This window comes from Lipotes vexillifer, unplaced genomic scaffold (genome assembly GCF_000442215.2).
Source record: "Lipotes vexillifer unplaced genomic scaffold, Lipotes_vexillifer_v1.1 scaffold200, whole genome shotgun sequence".
NCBI classification, from domain to species: Eukaryota; Metazoa; Chordata; class Mammalia; order Artiodactyla; family Lipotidae; genus Lipotes; species Lipotes vexillifer.
Genome location: NW_006790475.1, coordinates 244,290 through 260,590, shown reverse-complemented (window position 1 = coordinate 260,590; position 16,301 = coordinate 244,290). Strand labels below are relative to the sequence as shown.

The 16,301-nt window shown below is 41.8% G+C and overlaps 1 protein-coding gene across 1 annotated transcript in view; it reads left to right on the top strand.

The window, feature by feature from the left end:
- Positions 1–16,301, top strand: part of OCA2 (OCA2 melanosomal transmembrane protein) — a 271,890-nt gene that overhangs the window by 94,548 nt on the left and 161,041 nt on the right. The window contains exons 11-13 of the mRNA XM_007463772.1: positions 2,048–2,104; positions 9,265–9,389; positions 12,363–12,501. Of these exons, the coding sequence (XP_007463834.1) occupies positions 2,048–2,104; positions 9,265–9,389; positions 12,363–12,501 (321 nt within the window). The remainder of the gene's footprint in view (positions 1–2,047; positions 2,105–9,264; positions 9,390–12,362; positions 12,502–16,301) is intronic.

The following is a 16,301-nucleotide window of genomic DNA, read 5'->3' as shown; positions in this document are numbered from 1 at the left end:
TGTGGGTGGAGTGGGAGGCAGGTCAGTGCTCTGAACTCAGGCTTCATAGAGGAACGAATGTATTGGGTACTGAAGTGTATAGGGTTTGGGCCTATGGAAAGAAGAAGGAAGGCATACCAGATGGCTTATAAAATAGGTTTTAAAAAAAACTTAAATGATTGGTGTATTAGTTTTCTGGGGCTGACATAATAAAGTACCACAGACTGGGTGACTTAAACAACAGAACTGTATTTCCTCACAGTTCTGGAGGTTGGAAGTCTGAGATCAAGGTGTTGGCAGGGTTGGTTTCCTCTGAGGCTTCTCTCCTTGACTTGTAGATGATCATCTCCCTGTGTCCTCACATGATTGTCCCTCTGGGCATATCTGTGTCCTCATCTCTTCTTCTTATAAGGTCACCAGTCATACTGGGTTAGGGCTTCACTTTTTTTTTTTTTTTGCGGTATGTGGGCCTCTCACTGTTGGTGGCTTCTCCCGTTGCGGAGCACAGGCTCCAGATGCGCAGGCTCAGCGGCCATGGCTCACGGGCCTAGCCACTCCGCAGCATGTGGGATCTTCCGGGACCGGGGCACGAACCCGCATCCCCTGCATCGGCAGGCGGACTCTCAACCACTGCGCCACCATGGAAGCCCAGGGCTTCACTTTAATTACCTTCTTAATATAGTTACATTTGGAGCTACTGGGGGTGGTTAGAATTTTTAAAATGAGTGGTTTAATTTTTTTTCTCAAATGGAATTGGTAGAACTTTGCGGGGTGCAGAGACAGTCTATATAACTAGGCCCCTGCCCTTTCCACCCTGTTGCATGCCAGTCAACCACCCATGTGGCCACTTACCCAGTCCCTGAGTTCCAGCATCTCCTGGGTGGTTCTGGCAGCTGACGTGTGGAACAGCTTCACCATGACAGTGGAAGACCACACAGGACCTACCCATCCACGTTCATGTGAAGCTTCCATTGGTGTGTGAAGCTCCACATTCTATAAATGGCCTCACAGTGGCCATTTGGGTTAGGATGAATCTTGTTGGTCATGCTAGACAAGGTAGATATTTGTACTGAGTCTAAATTAATTTCTGGACATTTTTCGTTTTGCACTGTTTATTTGAAAGACAGTATTGGGCCCACTCTTTTCTAAGTACTTTAGTTTACATAATGCTATTGAATTTCCACAACAACCTTACAAGGAACAGACATTTAGAGATGAAGTGAGAAAACCAAAGTACAGAGAATTAAATAAAATTTTTGTTCAAAATTACATTACTCCTAAGTAGCAGAATTGATATTTGAACCTGCGTCTTCTCACTCCAAGTTCAGCACGTGGTACGTCACCATCTAAGGAGGTAGAATAGAGAATCTTCCAGAAAGTTCAGGCTGGTTGATATGTCTGGTTGATTAGACTTAGAATAAATGGGACATTACTTTTTGTTACTATCTAGGATGATTATTCTCACCAACTCAGTGTCATCAGTAGAAAAACGCAATTGAGTAGGCCTTCTGGGTTCATATAGAACCCAGAGAATAATCATTTCAATGTAACTACTCTTATTTGCTTGTCTTGATCAAATTGGTGACAAAAATCTGTTAAATTATTTTAGGAAACAAAATTTAAGCCAGTTTAAAACTCTTAAAACATTGAATTGTTGCTTGTATGGACATTTAGGTGTAGAAGGCCACATTCTGTCCCATTTCGTTCCCTGTTTCTAGCTTTGTGACTGTGAGTGAGTCACCTTCCGTCTCTGCCTGCCAGTTTCCTGGTCTATAAGACAGAGAGTAATTATAACACAGTGTTCACTGTCAAGATCAGGTAGAATGATAATGTACCTTGGGCACATATCCCTGGACAAATATAGAGGTGCAAACCCACTAGCAAGGGACTTGACTCAGGGAGTTAGTAAGTGACCCACACTCATCAAGAGAGTGAGAAGCTTGATGAGGTGGTAGCTTTCACGCAGAGGCCAGAGATCAGATTTGAAAGTGATCACTCTGGTGTCATTTCAGGATGGTGCTGAATGCTGAAACATTCTCCTTGTCTCCTTTTACTCTTTTCCCCACAGATGATTTTAGTAGCCATATTTTCAGAGACTGGATTTTTTGATTATTGTGCTGTAAAGGTAAGTTTGATGTGGCATTTAATAGTTACGTATTAATTAATTGACATATTTATTTTTCCACCATTACATATTTAGTGAATAAAACTACCATTTAAAGCCAATATTTTAATATTCTGTCCTCCTTTTCAAAATCACTGCTGAAAAGCTGGATATAGTTGCTGTGCTAAGTTAGGTGCCTCTGAGCAACACTTTCAGCTTCTCAACAAATAACCAAAGAAGAGGATCAAGGAGAAAAGTACTTGAGTTGAGTGTTTGTATGACAGGGTTCAAATTGGCAGGTTGAGAGCTATGCATCAAAACTGTTTTGCACTTCAGAGTATCCAAATATTTTAAATCATCAGCTTCTGATTACCCCACTTTTTGGTGAAATAATTTCAATGATTACTTTCTAAACATTGAGCATATAAACATTCCTTTTTTTTTTTTTTTTTACTGTATTTAATTAATTAATTATTTTAAAAATCTGTATTAGAGTATAATTGCTTTACATTGTTGTGTTAATTTCTGCTGTATAATGAAGTGAATCAGCTATACGTATACATATACCCCCATATACTCTGAGGAATCTACCAGCAAGTTCTGACTGGCGGAATTTGTACTGGACCTGGCTGAAAACCCCGCCTGTGCCCAGCAGCCATACCACAGACAAGCCCACGCTCATGCCGCTCAGATCTCCCAGCTGGATATTGGATATAGCTTTTGATGGTTTAGGGCCTCTTTCACTTGACCCCAGCCATGTGGTTGACAGGGTCTTGGTGCTCCGACCTGGTGTCAGGCCTGAGCCTCTGAGGTGGGAGTGCCAAATTCAGGACATTGGACCACCAGTGGCCTACCAGCCACACATAATATCAAATGGCAAGAGCTCTTCCAGAACTCTCCATCTGAATGTGAAGACCCAGCTCCACGAACAGCCAGCAATCTCCAGTGCTGGACACACCATGCCAAACAACTAGCAAGACAGGAACACAACACCACACATTAGCAGAGGGGCTGCCTAAAATCATACTAAGTTCACAGACAACCCAAAACAGACCACCAGAAGCAGCCCTGCCCACGAGAGAGAAAAGATCCACCCCACCCACAAAAACACAAGCACCAGTCCACTCCACCAGGAAGCTTCACAAGTCACTGGACCAGCCTCACCAACTGGAGGCAGACCCTAAAAGCAATAGGAACTGTGAACCTGCAGCCTGCAAAAAGGAGACCCCGAACACAGTAAGTTAAACAAAGTGAGAAGACAGAGAAATATGCAGCAGATGAAGGAGCAAGGTAAAAACCCACCAGACCAAACGAAGAGGAAATAGGCAGTCTACCTGAAAAAGAATTCAGAGTAATTACAGTAAAGATGATCCAAAATATCAGAAATAGATGGGAGAAAATGCAAGAAACGTTTAACAAGGACCTAGAAGAAGTAAAGAGCAAACAAGCATTGATGAATAACACAAAACGATATTACAGATTTTCTAGAAGGAATCAATAGCAGAATAACTGAGGCAGAAGAATGGATAAGTGAGCTGGAAGATAAAATAGTGGAGCTAACTACCACAGAGCAGAATAAAGAAAAAAGAATGAAAAGAATTGAGGACAGTCTCAGAGACTTCTGGGGCAACATTAAACCCACCAGCATTCAAATTACAGGGGTCCCAGAAGGAGAAGAGAAAAAGAAAGGGTCTGAGAAAATATTTGACAGATTATAGTTGAAAACTTCCCTACCACGGGAAAGGAAATAGTCAGTCAAGTCCAGGAAGTTCAGAGAGTCCCATACAGGATCAGTCCAAGGAGAAACATGCCAAGACACATATTAATCAAACTATCAAAAATTAAATAGAAAAAAAAAATTATAAGCAGCAAAGGAAAAGAAACACATAACATACAAGGGACTCCCCATAAGGTGAACAGCTGATCTTTCAGCAGAAACTGTAAGCCAGAAGGGAGTGGAAGGACATACTTGAAGTGATGAAAGAGAAAAACCTACAAACAAGATTACTCTACCCAGCAAAGAACTCATTCAGATTCGATGGAGAAATGAAAAACTTTACAGACAAGCAAAAGTAAAGAAACTCAGCACCACCAAACCAGCTTTACAACAAATGCTAAAGGAACTTCTCTAGGCAGGAAACAAAAGAGAAGGAAAAGACCTACAATAACAATCTCAAAACAATTAAGAAAACAGTAATAGGAATATACATATTGATAATTAACTTAAAGGTAAATGGATTAAATGTTCTAACCAAAAGACATAGGCTGCCTGAGTGGATATAAAAACAAGACCCATATATATGCTGTCTACAAGAGACCCACTTCAGATCTAGGGACACATACAGACTGAAAGTGAGGGGATGGAAAAACATATTCCATGCAAATGCAAATTAAAAGGAAGCTGGAGTAGCAATACTCATATCACACGAAATAGACTTTAAAATAAGACTATTACAAGAGACAAGGACACTACATAAAGACCAAGGGATCAATCCAAAGAAAAAGATATAACAATTGTAAATATTTATGCACCTAACATTGGAGCACCTCAATGCATAAGGCAAATGCTAACAGCCATAATAGGGGAAGTCGACAGTAACACAATCATGGCAGGGAAATTTAACACCCCACTTTCACCAATGGACATATCATCCAAAATGAAAATATATAAGTAAACACAAGCTTTAAATGATACACTAAACAAGATGGATTTAATTGATATTTATAGGACATTACATCCAGAAACAACAGAATACATTCTTCTCAAGTGCTCATGGAACATTCTCCAGGATAGATCATATCTTGGGTCACAAATAAAGCTGTGGTAAATTTAAGAAAATTGAAATTGTCTCAAGTGTCTTTTCAGACCATAACGCTGTAAGACTAGATACCAATTACAGGAAAAAAACTGTAAAAAATACAAACACATGCAGGCTAAACAATACACTACTAAATAACAAATAGATCACTGAAGAAATCAAAGAGGAAATCAAAAAATACCTAGAAACAAATGACAATGAAAACACGACGACCCAAAACCTATGGGATGCTGCAAAAGCAGTTCTAAGAGGGAAGTTTATAGCAATACAATCTTACTTCAAGAAACAAAAAAACATCTCAAACAACTTCACCTTACACCTAAAGCAAGTAGAGAAAGAAGAACGAAGAAAACCCCCAAAGTTAGCAGAAGGAAGGAAATCATAAAGATCAGATCAGAAATAAATGAAAAAGAAATGAAAGAAACAATAGCAAAGATCAATAAAACTAAAAATTGGTCCCTTGAGAAGACAAACAAAATTGATAAACCATTAGCCAGACTCATCAAGAAAAAGAGGGAGAAGACTCCAATCAACAGATTAAGAAACGAAAAAGAGAAGTAACAACTGAAACTGCAAGAAATAAAAAGGATAATGAGGGATTACTACAAGAACTATATGCCAATAAAATGGACAATCTGGAAGAAATGGACAAATTTTTAGAAAAGCACAACCTTACAAGACTGAACCAGGAAGAAATAGAAAATATAAACAGACCAATCACAAGGACTGAAATTGAAACTGTGATTAAAATTTTCCAACAAACAAAAGCCCAGGACAAGATGGCTTCAGGCGAATTCTATGAAACATTTAGCGGAGAGCTAACACCTATCCTTCTCAAACTCTTCCAAAGTATAGCAGAGAGAGGAACACTCCCAAACTCATTGTGTGAGGCCACCAGCACCCTGATACCAAAACCAGACAAAGATGTTACAAAAAAAGAAAACCACAGGCAAATATCACTGATGAACATAGATACAAAAATCCTGAACAAAATACAAGCAAACAGAATCCAATAGCACATTAAAAGGATCATACACCATGACCAAGTGGGGTTTATCACAGGAATGCAAGGATTCTTCAACATATGAAAATCAATCAATGTGATAAACCATATTAACAGATTGAAGGAGAAAAACCATATGATCATCTCAATAGATGCAGAGAAAGCTTTTGACAAAATTCAACACCCATTTATGGTAAAATCCCTCCAGAAAGTAGGCATAGAGCAAACCCACCTCAACATGATAAAGGCCATATATGACAAACCCAGAGCCAACATCGTTCTCAATGCTGAAAAACTGAAACCGTCCTCTAAGATCAGGAAAAAGACAAGGTCGCCTACTCTCAACACTACTATTCAACATACTTTTGGAAGTTTTAGCCACAGCAATCAGAGAAATTGGAAAAGAAGAAGTAAAACTGTCACTGTTTGCAGATGACATAATACTATACATAAAGAATCCTAAAGATGCTACCAAAAAACTACTAGAGCTAATCAATGAATTTGATAAAGTAGCAGTATAAAAAATTAATGCACAGAAATCTCTTGCATTCCTATGAACTAATGATGAAAAACCTGAAAGAAATTAAGGAAACACTCCCATTTACCATTACAACAAAAAAGTAAAATACCTAGGAATAAACCTACCTAAGGAGACAAAAGACCTGTATGCAGAAAAGTATAAGACACTGATGAAAGAAATTAAAGATGATACAAACATATGGAGAGATATACCATGTTCTTGATTGGAAGAATCAACATTGTGAAAATGACTATACTACCCAAAGAAATCTATAGCTTCAGTGCATCCCTATCAAACTGCCAATGGCATTTTTCACAGGACTAGATCAAGAAATTTCAGAATATTTATGGAAACACAAAAGACCCCGAATAGCCAAAGCAATATTGAGAAAGAAAAACGGAGCTGGAGGAATCAGGCTCCTGGACTTCAGATTAAACTACAAAGCTACAGTAATCAAGACAGTATGGTACTGACACAAAAACAGAAATATAGATCAATGGAACAAGATACAAAGCCCAGAGATAAACCCACACACATATGGTCACCATACCTTTGATAAAGGAGGCAAGAATATACAATGGAGAGAAAGCAGCCTCTTCAAAAAGTGGTGCTGGGAAAACTGGACAGCTACATGTAAAAGAATGAAATTAGAACACTTCCTAACACCATACACAAAAATAAACCCAAAATAGATTAAAGACCTAAATATAAGGCCAGACACTATAAGACTCTTAGAGTAAAACATAGGCAGAACACTCTATGACATAAATCACAGCAAGGAGATCCTTTTGGACCCACCTCCTAGAGAAAGGTAAATAAAAACAAAAATAACTAAATGGGTCCTAATGAAACTTAAAAGTTTTTGCACAGCAAAGGAAACATAAACAAGATGAAAAGACAACCCTCAGAATGGGAGAAAATATTTGCAAATGAAGAAATGGACAAAGGATTAATCTCCAAAATATACAAGCAGCTCATGCAGCTCAATATCAATAAAACAAACGACCCAATCTAAAACTGGGCAGAAAACCTAAATAAATATTTCTCCAAAGAAGATATACAGATTGCCAACAAACACATGAAAGGAGGCTCAACATCACTAATCATTAGAGATATGCAAATCAAAACTGCAATGAGTTATCACGTGACACCAGTCAGAGTGGCCATCATCAAAAAAATCTAGAAACAATAAATGCTGGAGAGGGTGTGGAGAAAAGGGAACCCTCTTGCACTGTTGGTGGGAATGCCATTATGGAGAACAGTATGGAGTTCCTTAAAAAACTAAAAATAGAACTACCATATGACACCACAATCCCACTACTGGGCATATACCCTGAGAGAACCATAATTCAAAAAGAGTCATGTACCACAATGTTCATTGTAGCACTATTTACAATAGCCAGGACATGGAAGCAACCTAAGTGTCCATTGACAGATGAATGGATAAAGAAGATGTGTCACATATATACAATGGAATATTACTCAACTATAAAAAGAAATTAAATTGAATTATTTGTAGTGAGGTGGATGGACATAGAACCTGTCATACAGAGTGAAGCAAGTCAGAAAGAGAAAAATACTGTATGCTATCATATATATATATATATATATATAGAATCCAAAAAAAAAAAAATCATTCTGAAGAACCTAGGGGCAGGACAGGAATAAAGATGCAGACGTAGAGAATGGACATGAGAACACAGGTCAGGGATGGGTAAGCTGGGATGAAGTGAGAGAGTAGCATTAATATATATACAGTACCAAATATAAAATAGATAGCTAGGGCAAAGAAGCTGCATAGCACAGGGAGATCAGGTTGGTGCTTTGTGACCACCTAGAGAGATGGGATAGGGAGTATGGTAGGGAAACGCAAGAGGAAAGGGAGGGCTTCCCTGGTGACGCAGTGGTTGAGAGTCCGTCTGCCGATGAAGGGGACGCGGGTTCGTGCCCCGGTCCGGGAAGATCCCACATGCCACGGAGCGGCTGGGCCCGTGAACCATAGCCCCTGAGCCTGTGCGTCCTGAGCCTGTGCTCCGCAATGGTAGAGGCCACAACAGTGAGAGGCCCGCGTACCGGAAAAAAAAAAAAAGAGGAAGGGGATATGGGGATATATGTATACATATAGGTGATTCACTTCATTATACAGCAGAAACTAACACAACCTTTTAAAGCAATTATACTCCAATAAAGATGTTAAAAAACAAAAAAACAAAAACAAACAAAGAATTTGTATTGGTCCTATTACTTAGGGTTGGCAGGAAGACATCTTGTTGTGCTCTGCTAACGAAAGACTAGTGCTGGGCTTGACTTTTTAAAATTTGGAACTGAAAATTTCTTTAAAAAAATTATTTACTTTACAAAGTCCTTTCCAAACCTTGAATGATAGAACAATTCTGTGATTTTTGCCATATTTGTGCACCACCTTGTACCTCCCAGGTGCTATCTGGCCTCTTCCTCACAATGCCTTGGTACTGAAAGTAACCCCTAGATCCCCAAAGATCAGCAGACTCTAGGGTCAGGTGGATCCCAAAGTCACAGCCCAAGCTGTCCAACCAAAAGGAGTGTGTAAAAGATTAGGGGATGCAGGGGTGACAGGCCGTCCCCTTGTGACAGATTGACCACCACAGGGCACCGAGAAGGAGAATCTGAAGGAAGGAACATAGGCCAGGGTAGATTTAGAATGTGCAGGTCCAGCCATTACTGCCTCATCTCAGCACATTTAGGAGTTTTAATTCTTCATGCAATGTTTATTTAGACCCTTAGTTTTAGAGACCCTAATGAAATGTTGCATCTGTTCTTTGACCCTGCTGATCCTGGCTTGTTCTTTATTGTGCTGCAGGCATACAAACTGTCCCGGGGAAGAGTGTGGGCCATGATCATCATGCTGTGTCTCATTGTCGCCGTCCTTTCTGCCTTCCTGGACAACGTCACCACAGCGCTCCTCTTCACTCCCGTGACCATAAGGTAGGCAGAGTGGCACCTTGTGGGCCTCAGGCCAGGCTCACAGCAGCGCATGCTGGCTGCTGACCTTGCCCTTCACCCGTGTGCTTGGGTCTGGCCTGCACACCCACTGGGACTGTGGCTCTGTGTGCACGGCTGTGACAGTGGCAGTGGTGGTTGCAGAAATGCTGCAGGAGTCAGCACACATGGGCCTTTGTGTACTGTGGGAGAGACCATCAGGGGCCAGGAGTTCTGGTCCATGGGGTCCGTGGGGCACTCAGCCAGAGAGTGGGAGGTGGGGTTGCTGTCCTGCTCTGGCAGGCTCCTCATGAAAGGAGTGGACCTGGCAAGGCCTTGCAAGGCAACTTTGGGAAAGAGAAATTCCGTTTGATTCTATTTTGCTCCTTTTAATTCCATCCACTTCCTTTGACATTAACCGAGCAGCACAGGCTGATAACCTGGAGCCTCCTGGGGCTTGGGCTTCAGACTGTCATTGTGCAGCCCCTTCCAAGGTCATGGATGTACACTTGTATCTAGACTTTATGTTCTTTATTTTAAAGATGGTTCCCAGCATATCATGTGGTTAGACACATCATGTGCTGGTGCTGGCTGGTCCTTGGGAGACTGAGGGGACACAGGTATGGCTGGTGGTTTCTGGGAAGCTAGGTAGTGAGGACCTTTAGACAAGTCACTTCAGCTGCACTGATCTGGGTTGTACCATCAAAGAGATTAACCCAAACTAGTGTTCTGAGGATTCTGCCAGATAAGAGATTCTGCTGCACTTGAGGCATGAGACACAGCAAGTTCAATGTCACCAGCGAGGGGCTACTTCCAGAGCTCAGGACTAATTCTGTGCAATACCTTTGTTGTTGGAAGAGTAGTGACCCTCAGAGGAGGAGGGAGTTGGAGTGTGGGGTGGGGAGAGGAGAATGAAGGTTAGAGAGGAGCAGACAGCGGGCAGCACCCCATGGATTGGCCTGCAGTGTCACAAGTCAGTCTGTTGCTCAGGCTTCTGCAAGCTTGACTACACAGTCATGGCCAACGTGCAAATATAGATTTGAGGGAGAGGGATGCTGGACTCAGCGTGCCTGCACAGGGAGCATAGCATCTTCCAGTACCTAAGGGTTCTTCTGATGGTAAATGTGGGATGGAGGGCATTGTAAACTGTAGCACATGCTAAAATCAACCCAGCCCTAGGACACCTCAGGGGGCAAGAAGCAGTTCACACCCACCCCACTTCAACCAGGGCAGCTCTGCTGCTGACACTGGTTTGAAAATCATCTCACAATGTGCCAAATTCCAGCATGTCACTGCACTCTCTGATGATGGCACCCACGTTCTCAGCATCCCTGTATAACCTGGGCAGCTGAGGGTTGTCTCAGCCTTGCTGGGATTTGTTTATATCATTAGTGTTCTAGGAACTGGCTTTGTAATTTTTTTTTTTTTTGGTACGTGGGCCTCTCACTGTTGTGGCCTCTCCCGTTATGGAGCCCAGGCTCCGGACGCGCAGGCTCAGTGGCCATGGCTCACGGGCCCAGCTTCCCCGCGGCATGTGGGATCTTCTCGGACCAGGGCATGAGCCCGTGTCCCCTGCATCGGCAGGCGGACTCTCAACCACTGCGCCACCAGGGAAGCCCTGGCTTTGTAATTTTATATGAGAATAGCAATTCCATTTATTAGTCTAAAAATTACATCTTTCAAGATTGAAATGTTGGGGTGCTCAGATTCACTGTTTATACTACCATATTCTTCATGACTCTATAAACTTAATCACATTTCTTCTGCCTTTGTCTGGATTGGGAAGCACTAGTCTTTACAGTTAAACAGCCAGATATGGCATTGTTGGTTAGCATGCACTAATCCTTTTCTTGCTAGAAGCAGAGCCGGGGCATCCTAAGCTGATAGCTTCTGCTGCTGATTGGGGTCTGTTCTTCTTTTTTGGATTCATCCCTGTCCCTGGTCCCTAGACACTGCTCCCTTCTCAGCTTCCACACGGTTCTGCAGGCCAGTCCCCCTCAGAAGAGCTGCTGGCTGTGCTCTGAGCTGGGAGGTGGTAGAAAGGACCCTTAAGGGACTTCCCAGACTCCACGCTTCCACTGAAGGGGGAATGGGTTCAATCCCTGGTCAAGGAACTAAGATCCTGCATGCCGTGGAGTGGCAAAAAAAAAAAAAAAAAGACCCTTGAATGCAGCAGGGACACCCTTCACTGCCAACTTCCACACCCAGGCCTGGCTTCTGTAAGGAAGTGGGCAATGTGATGGGCAGGTGGAGGAGGAAATACCATGAGGTATTTCCTAAACTTTCTTTAGAGTAGCCTTTTCTCAACTGTGTGCTCAGTGGACCTACTTGCAGAGATTTAAAGGCTGCTGCCCAGGCCCAGGCCCAGGGATTGATCTGTTTTGAGCTGGGCAGCAAGGCTGTCAAGATTCCCAGACAAATCTAGTGTGTAGCCAAGGTGGAGAACCACTGCTGTAGAGTGTGTGCTCCTTGTTAATATTAAGCTTAGGGCCTCAGCATTTGAAAAGTGTAAGGTGGGTATGGAGCTAGGTTGGCAGGCATGGTGTGAGACACTGGGTGGCCGTGCTTTATGCTCTAGCCTCATCCTACTCAGAGGGGTCTGGTGGCAAAGATGCATTCATCTGTGCCAGGGCCTGCCCTGCACAGGGTCCTGCACCCTGAAAGCTTCCTCCAGACCTGTTGGGGCGAGGCAGGAGTATATTTTCACATGGATGGTTCAGATGGGTTGTATGTTAATTTTCAGAGAAATCTAATGCTGAGAGTCAAATTTATCCAGTAGCTCTGTAGCACTGTTGTCGTTTTTTACCCCTCAACATTGCCCTTCTCACAGGTGTGTGAGTGTGCGTGCACATGTGCACAAGCACATGCACACACAAGCCTCCCTTGTACAAGCAAACGCTTTAAAATAATTTAAGTCTCACATGGGCAATTCACAATGTGAATAGCAGGACTGTTTTCATTTTCCTCCATTCATGACAGATTGTGTGAGGTGCTCAATCTTGATCCAAGACAAGTCCTGATTGCAGAAGTGATCTTCACAAACATTGGAGGAGCTGCCACTGCCATTGGGGACCCACCAAATGTCATTATTGTTTCCAATGAGGAGTTGAGGAAAATGGTATGTATCAGTATAACAGGGTTGCTTCCAATAAATATAAGTGTGCAGCTTACCTGCACACTTAATAAAATTTTACCCTAAATGGATGTCACTTCTTCATATGAAGTGCTTTTGGTCATCTTGAGAGTGGGAAGTTAGGTGACTGATCCGCTAATTTAGAGTTAATTGGTCTGATTTGATTTCATTCTTTTTTTAAACATCTGTATTGGAGTAAGGGTTGGAGACAAGATGGTGGAGTAGAAGGGCTTGAGTACAACTGCTCTCACAAAACACCTACCTACCGAAGAAGATATTCTATATCCAAAGACAAAGAAGCCACAATAAGACAGTAGAGGGGTGCAATCATGATAAAATCAAATCCCACACCCACCAGGTGGATGACCCACAAACTGGAAAATAATTATATCACAAAGGTTCTCCCACAGGAGTGAGAGTTTGGAGCCCCATGTCAAGATCCCTAGCCTGGGGGCCTGGCACTGGCAGGAAAATCCCCCAAAGCATTTGGCTTTGAAGGCAAGTGGGGCTTGATGACAGGAGCTCCACAGGGCTGGGGGAAACAGAAACTCCATTCTTGGAACTCCATTCTCATGCTCACTGGGACCCAGGGAAAAAGCAGTGAGTTCATAGGAGCCTGGACCAGACCTACCTGCTGGTCTTGTAGTCTCCTGGGCAGGTGGGGGTGTTGGCTGTGGTTCACTGTGTTGGACAAGGACACTGGTGGTGGAGGTATCAGGGAGTACTCATTGGCCTGAGCTTTCCTGGAGGTTGCCACTTTGTCACCAAGACGTGTTGACACCCTACAGTCTGTAGGATCAAGTGCTGGGACGCCTCAGGCCAAGCAACCAACAGGGCAGGAGCACAGCACCACCCATCATCAGGCAGGCTGCCTAAAATCTTCCTAAGCCCACAGCCACTTCTAAACACACCCCTTCTATATACAAAACAGAAACAGACTCACAGACATAGAGATCAGACTTGTGGTTGCTAAAGGGGAGGGGAGGAGGGAGAGACATGGACTGGGTATTTGGGGTTGGTAGATACAAAGTATTACATTTAGAATGGATAAACAACAAGGTCTTACTGTATAGCACAGGGAACTATATCCAATCTCTTGTGATAAACCATAATGGAAAAGAATATTGTTAAAAAAGAATTTATGTATGTGTAAAACTGAGACACTTTGCTGTACAGCAGAGATTGGTACAATACTGTAAATCAACTATACTTCAATAGAAAAATAATAAACACACCTCTGGACATGGCCCTGCCCACCATCTCCATCCATTAGTGGGAAGGCACCAGTCCCTCCCACCAGGAAGCCTGCATGAGCCTCTTAGACCAGCCTCACCCATCAGTGGGGAGACACCAGAAGCAAGAGGAGCTACAACCTTGCAGCCTATGGAACGGAAAGTGCAGTCACAGAAAGTTAGACAAAGTGAGACAGCAAAAGAATACGTTTCAGATGAAGGAACAAGAAAAAAACCCAGAAGAATAACTAAGTGAAGAGGAGATAAGCAATCTAGCCAAAAGGAATCCAGAGTAATGATAGTAAAGATGATCCAAAATCTTGGAAAAAGAATGGAGGCACAGATCAAGAAGATACAAGAAATGTTTAGCAAAGAGCTGGAAGATATAAAGAATAAAAAACAGAGATGAACAATACAATAACCAAAAGGAAAAATACACTAGAAGGAATCCATAGCAGAATAAATGAGGCATAAGAACAGATAAGTGAGCTGGAAGACAGAATGGTGGAAATACTGCCAGAGAATAGAATAAAGAAAGAAGAATGAAAACAAATGAGGGCAGTTTAAGAGACCTCTGGGTCAACATTAAATGCACCAACATTTGCATTATAGCGGGTCCCAGAAAGAGAAGAGAGAGAGAAAGAGCCTGAGAAAATATTTGAAGAGATAATAGCTGAAAACTCTCCTAACACGGGAAAGGAAACAGTCACCCAAGTCTAAGAAGTGCAGAGAGTCCCAGGAAGGATAAACCCAAGGAGGAGCACACCAAGATGCATATTAATCAAATTGACCAAAATTAAATACAAAGAGAAAATATTTAAAACAACAAGGGAAAAGCAACAAATAACATACAAAGGAATCCCCGTAAGGTTATTGGCTGATTTTTCAGCAGAAACTCTGCAGGCCAGCAGGGAGTGGCATGATATATTTAAAGTGATGAAAGGGAAAAACCTAAAACCAAGAATACTCTACTCAGCAAGGCTCTCATTTAGATTCAACAGAGAAATCAAAAGCTTTAAAGACAAGCAAAAGCTAATATAATTCAGCACCACCAAATCAGCTTTACAACAATGCTAAAGGAAGTCTCTAGGTGGAAAAGAAAAGGCCATAAATAGATACAAGAAAATTAAGAATGGAAAGGCTCACTGGTAAAGGCATACAGTTAAAGTAGGAAATCATCCACACACAAATATATTACAACCAGCATTTGTGAGAAGAGGTGAGTACAAATGTAGGATATTGAAAATGCATTTGAAATTAAAAGACAAGCAACTTAATCTTGTATATATATAGACTGCTATATCAAAATTTCATAGTATCTACAAATATCATAGTATCTACATAGTATCTTCAAATATCTACAATAGACATACACACAAAAAAGAAAGAGGAATCCAAACACAACACTAAAGTTAGACATCAGATCACAAGAGAAGAGAGCAAAAGAGGAAGGGAAGAAAAAAGACCTATAAAAACAAATCCAAAACAATTAACAAATGGCAATAAGAACATACATATCAATAATTGCCTTAAATGTAAACAGAATAAATGCTCCAGCCAAAAGACATAGACTGGCTGAATGGATACAAAAGCAAGACACATATATATGCTGTCTACAAGAGACCAAACTCAGGTCTAGGAACACATACAGAATGAAAGTGAGGGGATGGAAAAATGTGCTCCATGTAAATGGAAATCAAAAGAAAGCTGGAGGGACTTCCCTGGTAGCACAGTGATTAAGAATCTGCCTGCCAATGCAGGGGACATGGGTTCGAGCACTATTCCTAGAAGATCCCACATGCGGTGAAGCAACTAAGCCCAGGTGGCACAACTATTGAGCCTGCACTCTAGAGCCCATGAGCCACAACTACTGAGCCCACATGCCACAACTACTGAAGCCTATGCACCTAGACCCTGTTCTCGGCAACAAGAGAAGCCATCGCAACGAGAAGCCTGTGCACGGCAACAAAGAGTAGCTCCCGTTCACTGCAACTAGAGAAAGACTGTGCTCAGCAACGAAGACCCAGTGCAGCCAAAAATGAATAAATAAATAAATTAATTTAAAAAAAAGCTGGAGTAGCAATATTCATATCAGACAAAATAGACTTTAAAATAAAAGCTGTTATCAGAGACAAAGAAGGACACTACATAATGAACAATCCAAGAAGACATAACAATTGTAAATATGTATGCACCCAACATAGGAACACCTCAATATATAAGGCAAATACTAACAGCCAATAAAGGAGAAATCGACAGTAACACAATAATACTGGGGGACCTTAACACCCCACTTTCATCAATGGACAGATCATCCAGAGAGAAAATCAATAAGGAAACATAGGCCTTAAATGACACATTAGATCAGATGGACTTAATTGATATTTACAGAGCATTCCATCCAAAAGCAGCAGAATACACATTCTTCTAAAGGGCACATGGAACATTGTCCAGGATAGATCACATCTTGGGTCACAAATCAATCCTTGGTAAATTTAAGAAAATTGAAATCATATCAAGCATCTTTTCCAACCACGATGCTATGAGATGACA